The sequence below is a fragment of the Corylus avellana genome, chromosome ca6 (assembly GCF_901000735.1).
Source record: "Corylus avellana chromosome ca6, CavTom2PMs-1.0".
NCBI classification, from domain to species: Eukaryota; Viridiplantae; Streptophyta; class Magnoliopsida; order Fagales; family Betulaceae; genus Corylus; species Corylus avellana.
The window spans coordinates 17,721,373-17,739,818 of NC_081546.1; the positions used below are offsets into that span (position 1 = coordinate 17,721,373).

The 18,446-nt window shown below is 36.9% G+C and overlaps 1 protein-coding gene across 1 annotated transcript; it reads left to right on the plus strand.

Moving 5' to 3' along the window:
* The first annotated feature begins 767 nt into the window (after nucleotides 1-767).
* LOC132185621 (protein CASP) lies at nucleotides 768-18,152 on the plus strand. Its single transcript, XM_059599381.1, has 19 exons — nucleotides 768-1,029; nucleotides 3,000-3,110; nucleotides 3,443-3,621; nucleotides 4,275-4,424; nucleotides 8,711-8,799; nucleotides 8,970-9,079; nucleotides 9,251-9,345; nucleotides 12,617-12,672; nucleotides 13,228-13,393; nucleotides 13,654-13,746; nucleotides 14,456-14,584; nucleotides 14,702-14,821; nucleotides 15,263-15,343; nucleotides 15,603-15,710; nucleotides 15,828-15,971; nucleotides 16,069-16,170; nucleotides 17,031-17,110; nucleotides 17,827-17,919; nucleotides 18,017-18,152. Exons 1-19 carry the CDS (start codon nucleotides 945-947, stop codon nucleotides 18,075-18,077), a joined length of 2,052 nt encoding a protein of 683 aa, XP_059455364.1. The 5' UTR covers nucleotides 768-944; the 3' UTR covers nucleotides 18,078-18,152.
* The last annotated feature ends 294 nt before the right edge of the window (nucleotides 18,153-18,446 follow it).

Below are 18,446 nucleotides of genomic sequence, written 5' to 3' on the forward strand. Positions count from 1 at the left end.
GAAGACAATGATTCGTGTCAATATTTTTTTTCTTCATTTCATCTTACAAAATTTATTTAGATTTCACGTAAGTCAATTGTGGATCTTACAAATCTAATGGTTAATTTATTGAATTTGTAAGAGAATATGATAAATGATCTATAGATAAATTATTTTTTAAAAAAAGAATTATTGTTGACATTCAGATAAGATAAATGATATAATTCATTAATTTTTTTAACTGTCTTTATAGTGAATAAATGAATTCATAATTGAATTTGTATGTAGTCGACGTGAGTCCACAAATCTAATAGTTGATCTATTGAATGAGATTAGAAAAGAGACGTAGACAATATTGATTTAAATAATTTCTCTTTAGATAAATGACTAAAAAATAAGTTGTTTTTCTTAATTGTATAAAATAAGAAACATATTTGGACAGATGTCATTTTCATTATTTAGGTTTTCCTACCATAACTTAACATAACAGCTGACCATTACAAAATGTTTATAACGAGCATGCTGGATAATGATACCATAATTATTATTTTCACATTAAGGTGCTGCCCATTTTTTTTTTCTTTTTCTTTTTCTTTTTTCAATTCAAACAACTTATATATATTTTCTTATGTTTTGATCACTTTTTAAACTTCATAAAAATATCAAACCGCTGTATATATATATTCTATTAATTTTGAAGATGTGAATCCATGTTCAGCTATGAGGGAGATATTGGTCATTTTGTCTATTATTAATTTTGAATTGAAAACCATCACCCGAAAAAAAAAAAGAAAAAAAAAAGAGAAAACTTAAGAAGAAAGCAAGCTCTCAGATCCATCGGAGCCCATCTCTCGCTCTCTCTCTCTTTCTCTACGGCCACAGCAATTGGAACAAATCGTCGTTGTTGCAGAGACTGATCGCAATACCAAAACTCTGCGTTTTGTCGACCGTTCGGATCCGTGAAAATGGAGGCTCCGCAAGGTGGATCAGAGAGGGACAAATCGAACTCGTCCTCTTCTCCCACCCCAGTCGTCGCCACTTTCTGGAAAGGTATCCCGAATTCTAAATTCTTCTTCTCGCATTGCGTACTAATTTGGGGGTTTTTGATTTTTTGATTTGTTTTTCCCTCTAATCTTGCTAAACTGAACTTTCAATTACACATCGGAACCTCTTTCGCCTAGTGTTGATTTTTTCTGCATGCAACATTGTTTAATTCATTTTTTTTTGTCTTCATTTTACTTGTAAAATATTCTCAATGCAATATTAGGTAGATAACTTGTGGAAAGATCTTTTAGCTATAGTATTTGCATCTATCAGCGAGTTCTTTTGTGTTTGTGTGTTTGTGTGTGTGTGTGTGTATATATATATATAAAATTTTGTGTAGTCTTTTAGTTGAAGCTATTGTTGTTACGATTAATATCTGGTAACAATCTCACTTGTTAGCGTGGAAGTCGATAATTTGCTATGTAGAGCTTTCATAGATTGCTTAGCTTGCTTTTTTTTTTTTTTTGATAAGTAATAGATTGCTTAGCTTGTTGATAGAACGAAATAAGATAGTCTTAGGTTTGGATCTTCATTTTGTAGATTAAAAGTTACATATGATTTTTTTTTTCTTAAATTGCTTGTACCTCTGAGAAATTGCATCTAATGATAGAAGTATGAGAGTTTTTTTCTGATTGAAAAAAAATGTTTAGATGGAAAGAATGAATATCATGTTTTAGCGAAGTAGCTGGTTGTGGTGACTTTTCAAATCATCAGATAAGATACCAACCTAAATTATAAATTGCGGTCCCCAGAAGGTAGCTCAATCGGCTGGGACCATGCCTAATGAAGCGGAGGTCATTAGTTCGAATCCCTTTCCCCCTCTTGTGCGGACATGTCAAAAAAAAAAAAAAATTATAAATTGCGTAAAAGTGGTTAACTGAAAAATGATATTGATGGATTTGCATAACATCTCAAAAGTTATTGATATTTGTTCAATTATTTATGCCATTTTTACCAGCGAATTGTCTCTTCTAGGAAATGAAATTGCCAACATTTCTGGGGTTCTTTACATTCTAATCATGGAGTTTGCAATTGAGCTTGAACAAATCAACCTGGGCAGCAAAAAGTGCAATTTTTTTCTTCTTTTTCTTTTTTTTCTTTTTTTTTTTCCTAAAAAAAAAAATAAAATTATAGTTGATGGGAAGTGGAAAGGGGCAGAACCTTTTAACTTGTGAAGTATATAAGAGAAAACATCAAAATCAATTTAGGGGTTTTTCATGAATAGAAGATGGTAATTTTCTAATATTTATGCTAGGATGCAGCACTAACATATTCTCCATCTCCATTGATATTACAAGAGCTTTCTGTTGATAAACTTATAAAAAAAAAAGAAAAAGGAGCTTTCTATTGATAGAATCAAGACTGCTTTTTTTCTGATCTTTATTCTTTTGGATGTTGTTAGATGGAAGTAGTCCATTGACTTTACTGAAGAATTCATGAACTCATTGTAAACTTGAATATTATTTTGGGGAGAAAATTTAGCGTGCAGCCTGTATACATAAGTTACTACCGCTGAGTTTTTGTATACTGCCTCTGGTTGTACTTATCTAAAAAATGTTATTGAGTATTAGTCGTCTAACTCATAGAATGGAACACATATTCATTTTCTTTCCTTTGTTATTTACTTTAAGTTCTGGCGATATTGCAATAGCATGGAATGGTATTTGATTGGAGCAAGTATGGGATGATCATGAAGATGTTAGGTGCAGTTAATTTGAGTACACTAAGCAACGTAAAACAGATAGTATACAAGGTGGTCCAGCAGACTACCCTGTTTCATACTCCATTTGTTATTGAGTGCCTATGGCATTTTTTTAATCACTTTTTTCCTCCTTTTCTGCCTCCTGATTTTTTTCTGATCTAAAGCCACTTTGTTTCAGATTTGCATCAATCAGCCTATTTTTCTTGTCCACCATCACCAAATAGGTGCTATATTGTTAGAATGATTCACACACTTCTGGTTTTCTTGTCTACAGATTTTGATTTAGAGAAGGAAAAAATTGTGCTGGATGAACAAGGGCTTAGGATAGCTGAAAATCAGGAGAACAGCCAGAAAAATCGACGGAAGCTTGCAGAAAACACTAGAGGTATTAATTATACGCCTTTAAACAATTAGGCTAATGTTTCACACTTTATGTAGGAGGGAAGAAAGGAAGAGGAGATAGAGGGGAAATGACATCCCCCCAACCCCCAATATTTAGTATTTGGTTCATTTGAAGGAACGGGGGAGGAAGAGGAATCTAGTGGAACAAAAGAAGACTTACTTTGTATCTTGGCTCACCAAAATTTTCTTCTTGAAAGGGAAATATTGGAGAGGTCTTAGTGGGGTCTATCTTTTCCATTCTCTTTCTCCCTCTCCGCCTCTCTTTCTGTCAATAAGATTGTTTTTGTGAAAAATTAGAAAATGTTTTGCATACAGATTTCAAGAAAGCTTCACCAGAGGAAAAGTTAAACTTGTTCAACTCTTTACTGAAGGGATACCAAGAAGAAGTTGACAATCTTACCAAGAGAGCAAAGTTTGGAGAAAATGCTTTTCTTAATATCTATCAAAAAATTTACGAGGCTCCAGATCCTTATCCGGTTCTTGCTTCAGTTGCTGTAAGTACCAGAATGTTTCATTAGAGCAAGTTTGGTCAACTTTGATTCTCAAGTCTTATAATCATCTTATTACTGTTGAGAGACCAATATACATTCATGAGATGCATATGTGTCTGATATCTAAACCTGTCAATATATTGACAATTTGAATGAAGTAGCCTTAGTGAATTACCACCACAAACATCCTACCATCATTCCTATACAATTTTTGTTACAACTACCATCTACATTTACATAAGTGCTATAAATCTTTTTGGTCGATATATCCATTTAAATCAAGGGATTTTTCATTGGGATTTTTTAAATCTCTTCAGGATCCTTGAGTATGTACTATCTCTTCATCCATACACTTCTAAAAATTACCAAACAATTGCTCTCTCTCTCTCTCTCTCTCTCTCCTTGTCTCTTTTCTTTCTTGTATTATTTGCTTTTTAGTAGGTAACTGGAGATGTGGCTTTAGTGTAAAAACCAGCACAACATCTAGGCCTCTCTTTTGATGCCTATAAGGCTTTTGGCATCCAATCTGGGTGTTGCCTTTCAAGCCATACTCTATTCTTTGTGTCTGTGGTAAAAGCTCCTCTGTGTGCATTATGCCACATTGTGTAGGCGTATGCAAGTGGTTTATTAGTAAACTCACATTTCTCTCTATCCAGGAGCAAGATTTGAAACTGTCTGAACTAGAATCTGAGAACCGGAAAATGAAAGTCGAGCTTGAGGAATTCCGGACTGAAGCCACCCACTTAAAAAATCAACAGGCAACAATACGAAGACTTGAAGAGCGTAACCGCCAGTTAGAGCAACAGGTGAGTAATTTTTACTCTAATTACAATTTTCAAAGTTTTTTTATAACTTTTTCTTTCATCCCCTAGCTACAACTATCTTGTTTACAGGTTTCTGTCATAGTCACTTTGATAGTGCCTATTTGATTCTCTTAAGTAGTTTTGTTGTTGGTGCAAAAACAACCAAATATGTTTTGCAGAATATATGTAAAGATAATTGAGATATATTTCTGAATACCCATAGTAAATTGTTAATCATGATATGATCATTTCAGTAGTTTGACAATAACATTTTTGTAGTTTCTCTTCTAGTAAAGTCCTCTCTACGCTCTTTCTCTTGGTCCTCTTTCTCTCTCTACCCTAGCGGTGGTGTGTGAAGGTGCATCACGCTAGGACTTTGCTACATTCCGCCATATCGGAGCTTGACCAGCTTCGGGGTACGAGTTTTTGTCGCGTTGGAGCGTTTTCGGGCCGTTCTAGTTTAGATCGTGAAGGTGGTTTTGCTTTTGGGGTTTGCGTTTGGTTGCTCCTCCACTGTGGCGATGGTGCGATATTCCTTTGGGGTGGCCGCATGAGGTTGGGTATGGAGAACCACTTCTTCGTGGAGGCCAAATCTTTTTCCTTTTGGGTGGAAAAAAGGTAAGTCAGAGCTCCGGGTAGAGGAAAGGAGAAAAGGCTTTGATGGGGTTGTCTCCTTGGGCCCGCAGTGTGTCTCCTAGTTGATCGTGACGGTCAAAGAGGTGTTGCGGAGCACTGGAGTCTAGGAGTTTGTCAAAACCACCTAAGAAGCTTCACATGTCATCACCATTCAGAGGGGCAGCAATAGGGCCAGTTGCTTTTTGGAGGTGGCGAATCAAGCGGTGGGGTGCCGGAGAGGGTTTATTTTGTTGTTGGAATGTCACGAAGGGCGGGGTTGGAGTATATTCTCTGGGGAGCTGAGCAAAGTGTTGGCTTTCTTTGGAGCCATGAGAGGGCTTTCCTTCTTCCGGTGACTCTCCTTTGGATGAGAAGAATCTTGGTCCTGGGCTGGGGGTGTTTCTTGAGCCATCGGCGGAGGATTCTTCGAAGATTCTAGATTATCCCTTGGGTAAGAACGGAGTTGGTTTAAATTTGTGTGGTGGTGCAGTTGATGGAGATGGGATTGGTTGTGCTACAGACGTTTCATCACGTGATGCTGAAAATTGGGGTAGGGTTGTGCAGAGCATAAAGGAGGATATGTTTTCTCTCCTTTGGGCATGGAAGGGCGGCTTTGAGAAGGTGCTAGGGGTTTTGGACCAGGTGATGGATTCGATTTTGGATAAGTTGGTGAAGCTCGGGTTGGGTCGTAAGTTCGTTGGGTGCAAGGTGGGACCTTGAGCCTTTAGGCGAGTGCACAAGCCCAAGCCTTTTGTTCTAGTTTTCTAAAGGGCCTCTTAAGCCAAGTCCCAATATCAAATCCAAGTTCGACCCAGTTCTAGAAACGCTGGAGCGAAGGATATGTCGGAGGTTTCATCGACAGTTGGTCTGGTCTCGGGGACGTCGGAGGATATGATGGAGTCTACTCTGATGGTTGGTTTGGTCTTGGTGATTTTGGTGGGAATCTTCGAGTTCTAGTGTCGCTGTTGTTTGTCCAGATAACGCCAAAATTTCATATTTCGGCTTCTTCTTGGCTTGGCCTAGTTATGGAGGGATCCCTAAACTGGCGAAGAGTCTTCTTTGGTGTGGCTTTCTCAACCCTCTACCCCTGTCGGTTGCTTTGGGTCTAAGCAAGGAAGCTTTAGATATGGCCCCTCCTCCATCCGCTCCTACGGTTAAGGTCTCTAATGTAGTCTTGAATACTAGGTTGGCTCCGGGAGGGCCTCCTAGGCTGAAGGATTCGTCGGTGTCATGGCTGAAGGGCTTCGAGCGTTTTATTTAGGGTACCTGTCTTTGCTGACCTCTAAACCTGTGAAGTGCGAATGAGAGAGAGCATATTTTTGAAAATGGACGATGGCTTGATCTTTGAGGTAGTGTTGGCGTTCAGTGCCCCACATGTATCTTCTGGTGCGGTGACAGGTTTGGTCAGTCCATCTTCAGAGTTGGTGGATAGTGAAGAGGGAGACAATGATTTCTGGGGTGGGGAAGACTGAGATTTTCCTTACCCTTTGAGTGACTTCCCCCCTACTACCCGATTGGATTGTGATTTGATGGGGGATTCGTGTGAGGGGATTGATGTCACCTTAGAGGATACCCCTTAGAAGGTAAAGGGTAGAAGGAAGCCTCTGAACTTAGAATGCTTCATCAACCACGATGCTAGGGGATCATCCTCTAGGCGGGGGAAAGGCAAGACTCACGCTTTCTAGAGTTGAGTGCCTCAAGGGGTTTTGGGCTTTGTTGTTTTGTGGGTCTTGGGTTAGAGGGCTTGTCGGGTGAGTGGATTTTTGGGTAGTCTTGTTGTATCGTTTGAGTTTCTTGCTTATTTGGAGCCTCTTGTGTATACTGCCTGCCAGTGTATTTAAGGGCGCTTTACGCTTTTCAATAAATTACATTACTTATCAAAAAAGTAGTTTGACAATACATAAGCCTGATAGTTTAACTATTAATTCTCCTGCTACTTTACATAAAGATGGACGGAAATAAAATTGTTTGAAGTTTAGAATGGTGACATTCATATAATTTGCATACACGAAGGTAATGATATGCTGAAGCCTTAAGCACCGTAAGAGTAAAAAAAAATTTGCAGTTTATTCTTTTTGTGGGAAGGCTTCTCTTTTATCTTTTTATTTTTTCTTATATTCTTCTATGTATCTTGTTGAAAACAAAATGGTAGCACAAGAAGTTAAATATGATAGCTTGTGGGGCTGGTGGTGATCCAATGTGATAAATGGGTCCTATGAGGTTGGGGTGTGGAAAAACATTAGGAGGCAATAGGGGGAGTTCTCCAGATTTTGGCATGATGTGTGGGATGGAGATTAGACCTTGAAGGAAGCTTTCCCAATGTTGTTTTCTATTCCTCACCATAAGGAGGGCTTGGTGGCAGATCATGTGCAGTTTTTTAACGACTCGTTACAATGGAATGTCTCCTATATCAGATTAGTGCATGACTGGGAGGTGGAGTTGGTCACTTTATTTTTTAATCTTTTGTAGTGTCTCAGGTTGAGCCAAGGTGGTGTGGATATTTGGATCCCTTCCAAAAGGCAGACGTTCGAGATAAGTTCTTTTTATTAGGCACTTAGCCCCTTTGCTGGCTCTCTCTTTCCTTGAAAGAGCATTTGGAGAAATAAGACTCCTATGAGAGTGGTGTGCTTTGTGTGAGCGGTTGCATTAGGAATGATATTGACTTTGGATAACCTGAGAAAGAGGAATGTCATTGTGATGAATTTGTTTTGTATGTGGAAGAAGAACGGGAAATTCATTGATCACCTTTTACTCCAATGCGAGGTGGCTAGAGACTTGTGGGCTTCAGTTTTCCGTCTTTTTGGGATAGAGTGGGTTATGCCCCAACGAGTGGGGGAGCTGTTGGCTAGTTGGAGAGGTCAATTTTGAAGCCACAGTACGAGAAGAAAATGTTTCATTGCATAGGTTGCACCCTTCTGCCCTTTCTAATATAATTGAATTACTGATACTTTCTAAATATGATTAAATTACTGATTAAAAAAAGGCAGTACGAGAAGAAAATGTTTCATTGCATTTGTTTGGTTATGTTTAAACATATAGTTTCATTGGGTGTGGGGAATATCATTATTTCTTTATAAACTCTTTATTTTTATGAATAATAGTAATTTTATAGAAAAAAGGGCAAAGCCCTCATACACGAAGAGTATACAAGAGAGCCAAGACCCTAGAGGCTACCACAAAATAAAAAACAAATCAAATCTACTAGATTCCCTGAGGCAAAATTAGGAACAAAAGCAATAACCCAATCCAAAAGAGTTTATTGCTTTATAAACTCTTTGTCAGCTGTCAAGTAAGTTTTAATTGTGAAAGTGGGATCTGAAAAATTTATAAGTTCTAACTTTGATACAAAGTGATGTGTGAGTGTCCTCTCTTAATGAAAAAATAAACTGATTAACATTCATGCTCTTGTCTAAAATTTTGTACTCTACTAATTGTGAATTGCATGCTTCCTATGTGTGTCACAAATTGTGTTATATGTCAATGCTTTGAGATGGAGGCTTCCAAGGTTCTTGTGCCATTTCTTTCCTTTCTTCAAGTTTTATTCATTACATGTGAAGTCAAACGACAAAAAATGTGGCTGACCTATATAATTTCCATTAAGAGTGTAAAATTGTTTACTTGTTGGTGTATGGTGGTTTCTCCCTTTAATGCTAAGCTTTCTAATGTGAGGTCAGATGGAAGAAAAAGTGAAAGAAATTGTGGAGATGAAGCAACGCAGTTTGGCAGAAGAGAACCAGAAGACTCTGGAAGTTTTAAAAGATAGGTAGTATCCTCTCTAGTGGCACTGCAAGTTAGGATATGGAGCTGAGGCCATTAAACATGCGTATTATTTTTTCTGGACAGTATTTTGGTTGTGTATATCAATGTCCCATTGAAACTATGGTATTGTCACCTTGTTATGGCCCTGATTTAGGATCCCTTTATTTCATGCAGGGAGCAATTGCTACAGGATCAATTACGTCAAGCTAAAGAAAGTGTTTCGAATATGCAGAAACTACATGAACTTGCACAAAGCCAGATGTTTGAACTTCGTGCACAATCAGGTAATATGCTGATTTTGAACTTCTGAATTATGTCATAATATCATTTCTTAAGTCAATGGCATCTTCTGTTATTGTTGTTGCAAGACACTGATTTCAACGTTTATGCCTCATCTAGTTGCCCAGCAAAGGTTATGTCTTTAAGTGTCTTATCGGTTGTTATAACAATTTCAGACGAAGATAGGGCAGCAAAGCAATCAGAGGTCAATCTTCTGATGGATGAAGTTGAACGGGCTCAAACACGGCTTCTAACTCTTGAGAGAGAGAAGGTGCTTTTTCCCAATCCCACCCGTATTTTTAAAAGGATCCAACTTGTCTTTAATCCCTATAACAATAAATCTTGTTCCTTTTTTATATAATTAATTTTTTGGCCCCAAAATGAGGGAAAATGGGAGGTTTGAAGTAGTGATCCCTGCTTTATAAGTATGGTCCCCAGCCGATTGTGTTAACCTTTGGGGCAAAAAAAATTACTTATCTGCGAACTCATTTACTTAGCTGCTTGCTGTCCATCATCTATCGCTTGATTTTTGGTTGTGTTTTTCTCTCTCAATATCTATGAACTCATTTTTATGATCTATATTCTTTGAATACTTTTTAGTTACTAGATCTTTCATTCTGTGTTTCCAGTAGAGGAGATGGGAGATCATAGTTGTAGATTGCTGTAAATTTCCAAGCTATCTGCCATGATTCTAAAAAAGGAAATAAGCACCTGATTGGACCATCTAAAACTAGGTGTATATTCTTCTGGTATGGATGATTCCATGTCAATCAGCTAAAATTTTATTGTGCCTGCACAAGGCATCACGTCAACTCAAGGTTAGCCACACAATAGGAGTCATTAAAAATGTCTGTAGGTAGGTTGTGGAGAATCACATGGAAAAAGAAATGGGGTTTTACTTGTAGTCATATACATTATTTATCTAAAATGTAATTAAAGGATATGAGGCCGTTGTATAGTTTATCTTCTGAAATGTTGTTTCCGTTTTTTTATATTTTTAAGTTGGAATGCTCAAAAATGCTTTTACCGGAAGTTGTGGATGATCCTTGGGTTTTTGCAAACCGTCTATACCAAATCTCAAGGAACATGACTATATATATATATATATATATATATATATATATATATTTTGATAACGTAGGAGAACTTTATTCAGATTAATTGCACGTCGCAAACGCATACTGTACAACAATCCTCACCGTTAATCAAACTCCTACGGGTAACTGATCCTACCCGCTAGAACCAGTTACCAGGTAACCCGGGAGCTTTCACCTCTGACGGGCTAAGCAGTTTTAGAGTATAATATTAACCTAGATTCTTAGCTTTTCCTCAAAAACTTTTCTGACCAATTGGTAGGGACTGGGTTATCTACACAAATACTTGGAATCTTCTACTTCACCTTGAGTTTCTTTCTTAACTCTTGTGATTTCATTATTAATCATATTCATTCACTGATGGTCCAATCTGGTGCATGCATAAAGTCTCCTTTTAACAATATGAATATATGGTTGCTTTGATGAAATGTTAGCTTTATTAGAGTGGCTCATGATTGGTAGGTGTATGTCTTTGCTTCTTTCTTCAATTTGTTGTATTCTTATAGAGTGAGATTGGAAGGAGAAGACAAGCTTTGGTGAACCCCTTCAAACAAAGGAATGTTCAATGTTAGCTGCTTTTACAGTGTCCTTGCATGTAATGATGACATACATTTTCCATGGAAAGAGTATTTGGTGAACCGAGGTGCATCATAGAGTTTTTTTTTTTTTTTTTGCTTGGCTGGTGGTCCTAGGAAAGATCATTAGCATGGATAATCTTAGGAATCGACATATCATTATGGTTGATTGGTGCTACATATGCAACTGCAAGAGGAATAGGGAGTCCGTGAACTATATCATGCAATGGAGAACCATCCTCCAAGCTTGTAAGTTACGATGACTACCAATATGGCTTTTCATAACTAGCCAATAACTCCACCATCCAAATTCGCATTACTCACTCTACCCTTAAAGGACAGAAAACTAATACCCACAATTCTCTTGCAATTTCGCAATGGAGCAAAAAATGATCGATGGATTCCCCTCTGCTCCTACACACTTGTCGATCTTTTTCACCATCCTCATATCCCACATAATCAAAATGCCACTTGAAGGTCAACTTTGCTAAGTCGGAATTGGTTCTTGTGGGCAATGGGTTGGCTGGTATTCTGGGCTATGGGTTTTCTTCTTTGCCTTTGAAGTATCTTGGTCTTCTGTTGCAGGCTTTAAGGCCAAGTCTATTTGGGACGATGTTATTGAAAAGATAAGAGTGGCAGTTGGCTAGTTGGAAAATGATGTATTTGTCTAAAGGTGGTGGGGTTAGCCGAGCACGCTTTCCAATTTGCCTACATTTCATGCCCCTTTTCTCTCTCTCTATCAGTGTTGCAAACTGTATTGAGAAGGTTTAACGAGACTTTCTTTGGGATGGGTTAGGTAAAGAGTTAGAATTTCACCGCTGGTCCAAGGTTTGTTCCCCGGTCATTGAGGGAGGTTTAGGGGTTCGAAACTTGCTAATATTCAATTGTGGTCTCTTATGAAAATGGTTGTGGCACTATGTGCATGAGAGAGGCTTGGTGGAGAGTTGTGGAATCCAAATTTGGCAGCTTGTAGGGTGGGTGATGTTCTAATGAGCCTCTTGGGGCATATGGGGTATGGTTATGGAAGAATATTATGAAGGGTAAGGGGAAGTTCTTAAGTCATATTAGATTTGAGGTAGGAGATGGATCCAAGGTTAGATTATGGCATGATCTATGGTGTAAGGAAAAGGCGCTAAAAGAAGCCTTTCTAGCTTTATATGGTATTGCTTGCATGAAGGATACTTCCCGTAGTAGCTCAATTGAAGCTTTCTGATGGCTCAAATCAATGGACCGTTAGTTTTGTTAGAGTGGCTCATGATTGGGAGGTAGATGTCTTTGCCTCGTGCTTTAATTTGTTATATTAAGTTAGACGAAGACATGAAGGTGAAGATAACTTCGGAGGGGCTCCTCCAAAAGAGGGTTGTTGAATGTTAGATCATTCTATAGTATCCTAGTTTGTAGTGAAGGCTTTATTTTCCCTTTGAGGGCGGCTTTTTTTGCTTAGTCGGCGGCCCTAGGAAAGATCCTTACCATGGAAAATTTTAGGAAGCGGCATATCATTATGGTCGATAGGCATTCCATATGACAAGTTTGTGGTTAGTAGTTGACCATTGAATGCTATTTATTTTTTCACAATCAATTTCAAACTTTTTGTTTTTTGGATTAGTATCGATTCTGAACTTATATAAGCATGCGTGAGTCCTTTATAGCTACATTATGGTATATTCAATGCTTCTTCCAAGTACGTCTACTAATCCAGGAGTGTGTTTGAATTCAAGTCTGTCTTGAACACTATGGTCGGTTACATTTTATTTTTTATAATGGTCATGCTGCTGATATATTTTCATATTCAACTCTTTTTTTTTTTTTTTTTTTTCTTTTGTTTCCTGTTGCAAATGCCTTACTTTTGAATCTCAATCATTTTTCATTATAGGGTCTGCTACGCTCTCAATTACACACTGCAAATGAAGACACTCGAAATAAGATGAGGTTAGGTATTTCGGTACCATTGCCTATACTTCCTATGCTTTGGGTTCATTCCAATAACTCCATGGTTGGCGTTTGCTATGAAAATATAATGAGTAAAAGATGTAAAATACCTGCCTGTCCACTAAAGGAAAACTGGGAGAACTTTTTTGAACTTATTATACTGGGTTTTTTTTTTTTTTTTCCGGTTCATTAAGTAATAAGACTGCAGTTGAACCCCTCTCCCTACCTTGCTCCTCTGTTGGGCTACAGATGTATTGTATTTTCACAACTGATAATCTGGTTTCTAAAGAACTGCCCTTTATACAATTGAAATAAGTTTTCATCTTCACAGGGCATAGCAGCCCTGTGAAATTTTGTGGCCCTTATTTTTGGCTCTAGGTTTTACCTGGCTTTCTATCCAACGCTATGGACTACTGTAAGAATTTGTGTTGGGTCTGCTTAGTTGTCATCCTTCCTCCAACTACTGTTTCTTCCATTTTTAATATACTCATCTTTCTAATTATGTTTTTTTTGGGCCTATATTTTAAAGCGTACTATTGGTTGCTGTGGTTGCAGTGATGATTTAGATTCAAATAGCATGCTTGAGAATTCTTTGAGTGCAAAGGAGAAAATAATCTCTGAACTGAACCTGGAACTTCATAATATTGAAACCACCCTGTCAAATGAGCGAGAAGAACACATAAAAGAGATCAAGAGACTGAATACACTGCTCAATGAAAAGGTATGCAACTATGTTTTTCTATTGATTGTTCAATGTTAAGACTTAATTATGTTTCGAAATAACCATAAAGTAATTGTTCTGGTTTTCCCTTAATTGGGAATTCTCTTCCTATGACCTGAGACTGGTAATACAATTACAATTCCCTCATCTGATATCACGTGCTTTTCATTAATGCTTTCTGCATCTCTGTTATTTATACTGTCGAGTTCCTGGCTCCTGTTGTAAAAATAGCTTAGCTTTTTTTTACTTCATTAAATCAGGAAGTTGCTCTTGAAGAGATGAAGAAAGAGCTTCAGGCAAGGCCAACAGAAAAGTTGGTTGATGATTTGCATAAGAAAGTGAAAATTTTGCAGGTAGTTCGATCCCTTCTCTGTTACTAAATAGTAGCTCCCCACAATTGGTTTCAGCTTTCATGAAATGTTATGCAAATCTTGGAAAAGCAAGTTTGACTTTCATGAATTTTTATTGATGACGCTGCATGGATTAAATCCAAGTTCCAATAGCTTAAATATTCAAAGAAAAGTATTATTTACTATTCAGTTGGCTTTTGACGTTTCTGTTTTAAAGTTGTCTATACCATCTTCAACGGGGCCTAGAAGAAGGGTTTGTCCAATAAGATGCTTTACTGATCCTACAACCATGGTTTGCCATTACTTTGACTGATTTCAAAACCATCTCAATGACCAGATCCTGTGGGACAATATAACGATTTGGTCATTTGCATCACTGGATGTCCCAGTATTTTAGTATGGTCATCAACAGAGTGTTTGTTGGAGATTTTTATATGATATGTATAAACCAGAGGACTTCAACCTTGTTGCTGTTACAAGTTCAAAACAGAACTTGTAACAGCAACAAGGGTGAAGTCCTCAGACACACAGAGATTATTATTTATATTCTTTTTCTGTCCCCATGTCTTAGTCATGGTTGTTCTATATTGTCATCTATTTTGCGTCTTCCTAAGGTGCTTGCCGCATTTTATTTATCTCATTCCCATGCCTCTTGGAAGTCTGACAATACTTTGATGCTTATCTGTTTAACATTTCTCTGTTAAATGTACAGGCGGTGGGGTATAATTCAATTGAGGCTGAAGATTGGGAAGTAGCTACTAGTGGGGAAGAGATGAGCAAAATGGAGTCTCTTCTTCTTGACAAGAACCGAAAAATGGAACACGAACTCACACAATTGAAGGTATGGATTCTCCCTTGTTAGTTTGTTACTTTGCTATTTTGAGTTAAGAGAAAAATGGAAAGGGAGAGTGTTATTAATGTTCCAGGTACAAGTTTTACACCCTTCTACCATTTTCAGGTCAAACTTAATGAGAAAACGTCTTTGCTGGAAACAGCTGAATGCAAGATAGCAGAACTGACAGCAAAGGTTAATGAACAGCAAAAACTGATACAGAAGTTGGAAGATGACATATTGAAGGTTTGGATCTATTACTTCAGAAAGTCTCTGAATTGGCTATTTGCTGCTGGATTTGCCTCTTAAGTGATATCCGGTGTGCTGCATATTGATCGTCGAAATAGCAATTTATGTAGCATTTAGTTTGGTTAAGATTCTTAGGAGTGGTGTTTAGAGTCATAATTTTATTAATTAGATTACATGAATGCGTAAATAATTAAAAACATGTAGTTGTTGACTTAGGAAAACATGTATAGGCATATGTGTAATCAATGCATGGCTTTACATGTCCCTGGATACCTATGAAGTTGTACTCTTTATGCTTATGTTGTAACTTATTTTCTTTTTCTCAGTTATTTGTTAGAATTTCTCTTATTACTTAAAAAAACCTTTTGAGGTTTAATTGTCTGACGTTTCTGTATATCACCTTCTTATGCATTCTGATTCTTTTCCTTTCTAATGCAGGGCTATGGTTCCAAAGATAGAAAAGGCAATCTATTTGATGACTGGGATCTTTCGGAGGCCGGGGGTTCTGAGCTATCTGAGGTACCTGTCAGTCTTTTGTTTTTACTTGGCAATTCGGAAGTTTGCTCCAGAACATGTGCATAGGATTGTACAAGTCCTAAAAAGTTGCAATATAAAATTTAAAAGAGCAAGAAAAACCAAAAACAAAGAACACTGCTTGTACCTTTCTATTGCAATGGTTCAATCTAGTCCAGTACTCCCGGCTAGATAATGGCTTCAAGATGCTGCTCTTTTCTTCCCCATGGATTTGTCTTATTCATGTTAGTCCTTTTTGGGTCAGAATACAGATCAAAAACATGTTTTCTCAGATCAAGATCAGAGTTCAATGCTTAAGGTGATTTGTAATCAGCGAGATCGATTTAGAGCACGCTTGAGAGAGACAGAAGAGGTATTCTGTTTTTTGAAAATATTCACTTTTGGTTTCCTATCTTTATTTGATATTGTTACAGTTAGATCATTAGATTAAGGGTTCACACGTCGAATTTTGCTTCTCCAATTGTGCTAGGAAATAAGACAGTTGAAGGAGAGGATCGGGGTACTTACAGTGGAACTGGAAAAGACAAAAGCTGATAATGTCAAACTTTATGGAAAGATTCGTTATGTCCAGGATTACAATCATGAGAAAGTGGTCTCTAGAGGATCAAAGAGGGTGCTTCATTGCAATTCTATCTTCTTTTTATCTTTTCCTGATTAACGATCTCTTAGTTTCTCAAGCCTCATGTTTTTTATCGAATTGTCATTTTCAGCAACCAGATGATCTTGAAAGTGGTTTTGCCTCAGATGTTGAATCTAAGTACAAGAAGATATATGAGGATGATATAAATCCTTTTGCAGCATTCTCAAAAAAGGTTGTTATTGTTGAGCTCCTTTGATGGATTTTTCTTAATTTTCATAGCATTCATGTGTGGATTATTTAGTTCAGCATATCACATTTCAGGCCTACCAAGTTCTTGCTTTTCTTCCATTTTTAAGTTTTAATAATTATATTGAAGAGACACGAAGCTTCTGTTTGTTCTTATATGCCTTCTTTCTTTTTCTTTTTCCTTTTTTGTTGCATTTAGGGGCTTTGTGTTGCATGTTATTTATAATCTATTGTTCTGAATTCTGCAGGTCTTTCTTGAAAGATGTTAATTTTTTCTATTAAATTATCCAATGAATGAAACTGAAGTTCATACTTTTTTGAATGACTCTAAATGATTGTGGGTTTATCCTATTTATTCCTGGTTGGTTCCATCTACGAATCCCAAATTTCAGTCAGAACAGAGCCAAAAACTTATGCAAACCTCTGTTTTTTTTAATCTCCTACTTTGGAGGTTACTTTAGATTGGCCTTTGGAAATTTGTTTGACCAGAAAATATAGGGTAATATTTTCTGAAGCTGCTTCTTTAAGTTCATGAAAAAAGTTTAGAAGTGAGCATTATCCAAACTGCAAATCTGCCAAATGTGTAATACTTGCCAACGAGACCGAAAGAATGACGCACTTGGTTAATAGCCGCCGAAGATATCACCTGCTCTTGTTTGCTGGACATTGGCAACAGTATTGGGTTACTTTGTACTGAGAGCATTCATCTACAATTGCTAAATATGCGTCCCCTGCTTTCCTTTGTGCATCATATCCATTTGTTGTCCTTCTGTAGGTAGTATATTTTGTTTTAATGCTATAATTGTTATAAATAATTTACTAATATAATTTGTTTACTTTAATCAGGAAAGGGATCAAAGATACAAGGAGTTGGGTTTCAGGGATAGAATCACACTTAGCAGTGGCCGTTTTCTTCTTGGCAACAAGTATGATTCTGTTGTCTGAATTCTAAGTTTCTTGAATGTGTATTCTCTCCTTGTTGAAAGTTTTGTTTTTATTTTCTCAGTCACTAGATGTTTTTTGACATGAATTTTATCATGTTCAAGATCATGGTCTTTCGGCCTCTTCCTTTTGACAAAATGAGTAGTCTTACGTGTAATAATTTTTTAGAGACTGAAACCAGTTTTATTAGTTATTTGATCTTAGGCTCTGTTTGTTTCGGCGTCAAATGATTTTTGAAAAGTATTTTCCATATATTTCTATGTTTGGTCTGATAAAAAATAATATTCAAACTGAAATCATTTTCAATTTAACCAGAAAAGCTTCTTTAATTTCCTTAAAATAGTTTTCATTTTGTAAAATCGTAAATAATTAAACTTCTCATTCTTAAATTGCCGAACCATCACCGGAGGTTGTCGGAAGTCGTCATCCATTTTCCGTTACTAATTTTCTTTCTCTATGAATCAAATGCCGAAAAATATTTTCAATAGAATTTCATTGAAATATTTTCCAACGAAAAAACATTTTACGTTGAAACAAACGGAGCCTAATTTCTTCATGTTTTATCTGCCACCATGAGTTCTTTGCTCCAGTATTTTCTTTCCACTATGAAATTGTTTTCATCTTTCTTCCTCATCTATTGGTTCCAGTGTATTATTCTTCTGGAGTCTATAAATATGACAATATATCTATTATTTTGCAGGTATGCTCGAACTTTTGCCTTTTTCTACACCATTGGGTTGCATGTCCTGGTGTTCACCTGTCTTTACCGCATGTCTGCTCTGAGCCATCTTAGGTAACCATCAATCAAATGCCTGACTTGTTTGGTCTTTTTGGTTTGGTTTGGTTTGGTTTGGTATATATTGAATCTTCAACATTTTCTGTTTTTACAGCAATGGCCCTGAGGAATACCTCCTTGGAGATAAAAATCTGACCCTTCCACATGCGCTTTAGTCTCCACCAAATATTCTTTTTCAGTGGATTTTTCCTATATCCCAAGAGAATATAAAAAAGAAAAAGAAAAAAAGAGATGTCCTTTGCTATGTACATATAAACAAGAAGTGGTGTTATTTTCTTGTTTATTTTTACCAATTTGATAGTGCAATGAATATTGTACATTCTTTTTCACTCGGCTTGAAAATTTTTTCTTCTGTCTACAGTGTATTAATAATAGCTAGTAGAAAATGGAAAATAATTCGCAATTCACAAATTTGAGAATATAACCCTACTTTTATATCCTAGAACGAAATCCCCCTCTCTTCCCTATCCATTTGGGTTGGGAAGACCATCCACAGGTTTTATTAACAGTAGACCAAGTTGACT